The sequence below is a fragment of the Nematolebias whitei genome, chromosome 4 (assembly GCF_014905685.2).
Source record: "Nematolebias whitei isolate Nwh7 chromosome 4, NemWhi1, whole genome shotgun sequence".
In the NCBI taxonomy this organism is placed as follows: domain Eukaryota; kingdom Metazoa; phylum Chordata; class Actinopteri; order Cyprinodontiformes; family Rivulidae; genus Nematolebias; species Nematolebias whitei.
Window position 1 is genome coordinate 15,265,754 of NC_056501.1, and position 3,731 is coordinate 15,269,484.

Below are 3,731 nucleotides of genomic sequence, written 5' to 3' on the forward strand. Positions count from 1 at the left end.
TCCATGTTAAGCTGGTTATGACCCAAACTGTACAGTTTTGTTAGAAAAAAAAAAAAAAGCGAGGAAAAAAAACAAACATTTCCATAAATATCATTTAGGTTTCAGAACTTATACCCATAATTAAATTACAAATCGATAAATATGGCATCATGGATATGTATTTACAACGGTATTAACAAAAGGCAACGGTATATTCAACGGTAACAATCCTAAAAAGCACATGTCTCCACCTGAAAACGGACGCTGACAACAGATTCGACCCCATCAAACAAGGAAATACATTCACGAGTAAAATATTTATTTATGACTTTTTTTTTCTCTGCATTCAAGTTCATGACAAAGACTTTGGCACGTTTATTTAAGACTGTTTGAAGTGTCAACAATCAACTTGAAGAGGCGACGGTGGTCACCGCCATTATAGAAAACAGCTGAAAATCATCTCCCTTTATTTTGATGTTTTTTTAATTATTTTTTTATTCTTCTTCGTCTTTTTGTTTTTAAATAAAAATGTGAGAAAATACATAAAACGAAAAAATAAAACTGAAATCTGTAAACTAAAAGATTAAAAAAAAAAAGCAAAACATTTATTTATAGTATTCAGAACGTTTTGTGATTTGATTTTTCTCCTCAAATAAAAGTGTGTGTGTGTGTAAGTGTGTGTGTGATCCTGAGAACTGACGTGGCCTGCTTGGTGCTGGCTTTTGCTCTCATCTTCTCTTTCAGTCACGTGTGTATATGTGTGTGTGTAAAGTGACCTGGGATAGTTTTATTTTCAGGTACTCCTCATTTGCCCCCCATCCTTGCAGTCCACAGTGACGGAGGAGGGATGGGGGGTGTTTTGCTCCCTCGCCTTCAGACGTACCATTCGTTAAAGTTGGGGGCCAGTCCTTCGCTGTGTCCGGACGGGTTCTGCACGGCTGATGGGGGGGTTTTTGTCGGGTCCTCGGTGCTGGCTGACACTAGCACCGGTGGCGTGGACGACTCGTACCCGGAGCTTGCTGCTGGGGAGGACTCCGAACCTTGAGACTCATGTACCTGCAAGAAAAAATTAAATAAAAATAATAAATAAAAGATAGAATCAGTAGGAACGACTGAATTCTATTCACAGGGCAACTACAATTATAGCATCAATTATATTAATATATTAAATATGAACAAAATAATGCATTCAAGAAATAAAGTCTTTATTTCGGTGCAAAAGCCACCAAAAGATGCATTTTGAACCAACTTCAATGCATTTGTTTACACTCGCAGACATGTTTTCTTCCTGCGTGCACAGTGAGATGTTGAGAAATGCCTCGAGTTGTGGGATGGGGGGGGGGGGGGGGTATATGTGTGCGTGTGTTAATGTGTTTAAGGAGTAATGAAGACGTTAATTACCTTCATGTGTTTCCTGAGAGAGCTGGGGTGTGTGTAGGACTTGTCGCACACTTTGCAGATGTATGGCTTGTCTGATGTGTGCACGTGCATGTGCTTTTTCCTGTCGCTGCTGTTGGCGAAGCGTCTGTCGCAGCCATCAAATTCACACTTAAACGGCTTCTCACCTGCAGGATTTAAACACACACACCGTGAATTACACCCCCAAATGGTCCCGCGCAAACAAACCCATCACCCCCTCCCCACAATCATAGTAACAGCAAACTGAAAAAAAAAAAAAAAGCTGAGATTGTCTGCAGACGGTTATATAACAGGGTAACCTACATTATCCACTACTACTCTGCTCTGTCAGGCTTTATTTATTCAAGAGGCCTGCTCCTCGTGCAAACTACTCTGCTGGGGTGATCTGTGCGCGTGCACTTGCAGAGAATCAACAGGGCAGCGTGAGTCAGGAATGGGCTCAAACTTTGACGAGAGCAGAAAGTCCTGATGAATAGTTTGTTTTGTTTTTTGTTTTTGCACCAAAGTTGTCCAAGAATAGTTCATATTTCTGATTTTGTGAGAGTTTTCCTTGAAATAAACAAACAACAACATGGAAGCTGAAAAAAAGTCGAACCCAAAGCTTTGTTTTGGTTTGTACAATGAAATCATTCAAGCGGAACCTTTAGTGCTTCTTCTTTGATTCATTTGTAAACTGTAAATCAGTTGAATCCGCCAGTTCTTACCTGTGTGCGTTCTTTTGTGGATTTTCAAATTCTCCGACCTGGCGAATATTTTCCCACATCCGGGGAACGGGCACGGGAACGGTTTCTCGCCCGTGTGCACGCGGATGTGGTTGACGAGTTTGTACTTGGCTTTAAAGGACTTGCCCTCCCGCGGGCAGTCCTCCCAGAAGCAGACGTGGTTGCTCTGCTCGGGCCCGCCGACGTGCTCCATGGACACGTGCGTGACCATCTCGTGCATGGTGCTGAACGTCCTGTCGCAGGTCTTTTTGGCTCGGTTCATCTGGTTCTCGTCGATCCATTTGCAGGACAACTCCTGCTTGATGGGTTGCCTCATGTACCTGAAGAAGGCCCCCGGGCCGTGGTGCGTGGGCACGTTCATCCCCATGTTCATGTTGATGGGGTGGTTGTAGTTGTGCAGCTGAGCCCCGTACGGGTCCGTCCGGGGACTCGCCACCGGGCGGTACGGGTCGGGTCTGCCGAAAATGTCCCCGCGCAGGCCGAGGTGCATCTGGCTGTTCACTACGTGTCCGCCGGATGGAGCGTGGCTCACCCCCTGCTCGTGAAGTCCTGGGAACAACAAATGTCCGGGGTTGTCGGGGATCCCGGGCGGCCCGTGGAGGCTCCCCGTGGAGGCTGCGAAGATCCCATGCTGCGCGCTCTGCGCCGCCGACTCTCCGACGCTGCGGTTCCGGAACAGAAAGTCTCGCGTGGAGTTGAACGCTCCCCCGCCGTACGAGCCCACCTGCCCGCCGTGAGAGTGTCCGAGGGCGGCCGCGTATCCACCCGCCTGCGGAGTGAACGCCGACGTCTGGCTGGAGGCGATGTCGTGCGCCACGGGGCTGATTTTGAAGGCGGCGGAGTGCGAGGACTCCGAGAAGGGATTCAGTCCCAGACCCGGGTCTCGGTTCCCGATGTCGTGATGCCGCGGCGTCCCGAAGCCCCCCACTCCTAACGAGGCGAACTGCGGACCGCTATCAAGCAGCATAGTCATGAGCTCGAAGCAAACTTGGAGGAGTCGGGAAGGAAACAGGGAATCTGATTAAAATCCAGTTTAGCGGAGCGCGCGAGGGCTGCAGGCGCTGAGATCTGCCACTTTGTGTGTGGTGGGGAAAAAATATCCTAAAATAAAAAAATAAAAAAGCGAGCCAAAATGAGGGAAAAATCCTAGGTAAAGAGTTGGGAGGAAAAAAACAAACTCCCGTTGACTGCGATCCGTGAGAAAGAGGATCAAACTTCCCCCCCTCACCAGGCTGATGATGTCCTTGGACTGATAAAGTCAATCACTCACTCCCAGAACATAAATGAACTCAGGAGGCAGTGCCACGGCGGCCAATCAGCGCGCAGCTACCACTCTGACACGTGACCAGGGAGCCTGCTGCTGATTGGCTGGATTTCTGGTGATTGGCACGGTTCGGGATTGAAGATGGCAGCTTCTCTCATTGGCTTGCTTTGATTGGTTCTTCAGTTTGCAGGTAAAACGGAACGCTCCGGCCACACCCCCCCCCCCCACCCCCGCCTCCCCGTGCGTGTCTGGGGAGGGAAGCCTCAGTGGATGTTTGGAAAGTCCTGAAGAGACTCCAAAACGGGGTTAAAAAAACAAACAAACAAACAAACAAACAAACAAGCGGA

General features: G+C 48.0%; 1 protein-coding gene across 1 annotated transcript; it reads right to left on the reverse strand.

Annotated features, from left to right (window-relative positions):
• Nucleotides 1-540: 540 nt before the first annotated feature.
• zic3 (zic family member 3 heterotaxy 1 (odd-paired homolog, Drosophila)) lies at nucleotides 541-3,368 on the reverse strand. The gene is made up of 3 exons (XM_037675224.1): nucleotides 2,103-3,368; nucleotides 1,381-1,544; nucleotides 541-1,035 (listed from the first exon to the last, which is right to left on the reverse strand). Exons 1-3 carry the CDS (start codon nucleotides 3,091-3,093, stop codon nucleotides 853-855), a joined length of 1,338 nt encoding a protein of 445 aa, XP_037531152.1. The 5' UTR covers nucleotides 3,094-3,368; the 3' UTR covers nucleotides 541-852.
• Nucleotides 3,369-3,731: the final 363 nt, after the last annotated feature.

What these genes read in the sequence shown, in the direction of transcription:
- zic3 (XM_037675224.1), bottom strand. Translation starts at nt 3,093, where the DNA reads ATGACTATGCTGCTTGATAGCGGTCCGCAGTTCGCCTCGTTAGGAGTG. An exon ending in CCACAAAAGAACGCACACAG is followed by an intron (nt 1,545 to 2,102) that starts GTAAGAACTGGC and finishes TAAATCCTGCAG; the next exon opens with GTGAGAAGCCGTTTAAGTGT. An exon ending in CTCTCAGGAAACACATGAAG is followed by an intron (nt 1,036 to 1,380) that starts GTAATTAACGTC and finishes TTTTTCTTGCAG; the next exon opens with GTACATGAGTCTCAAGGTTC.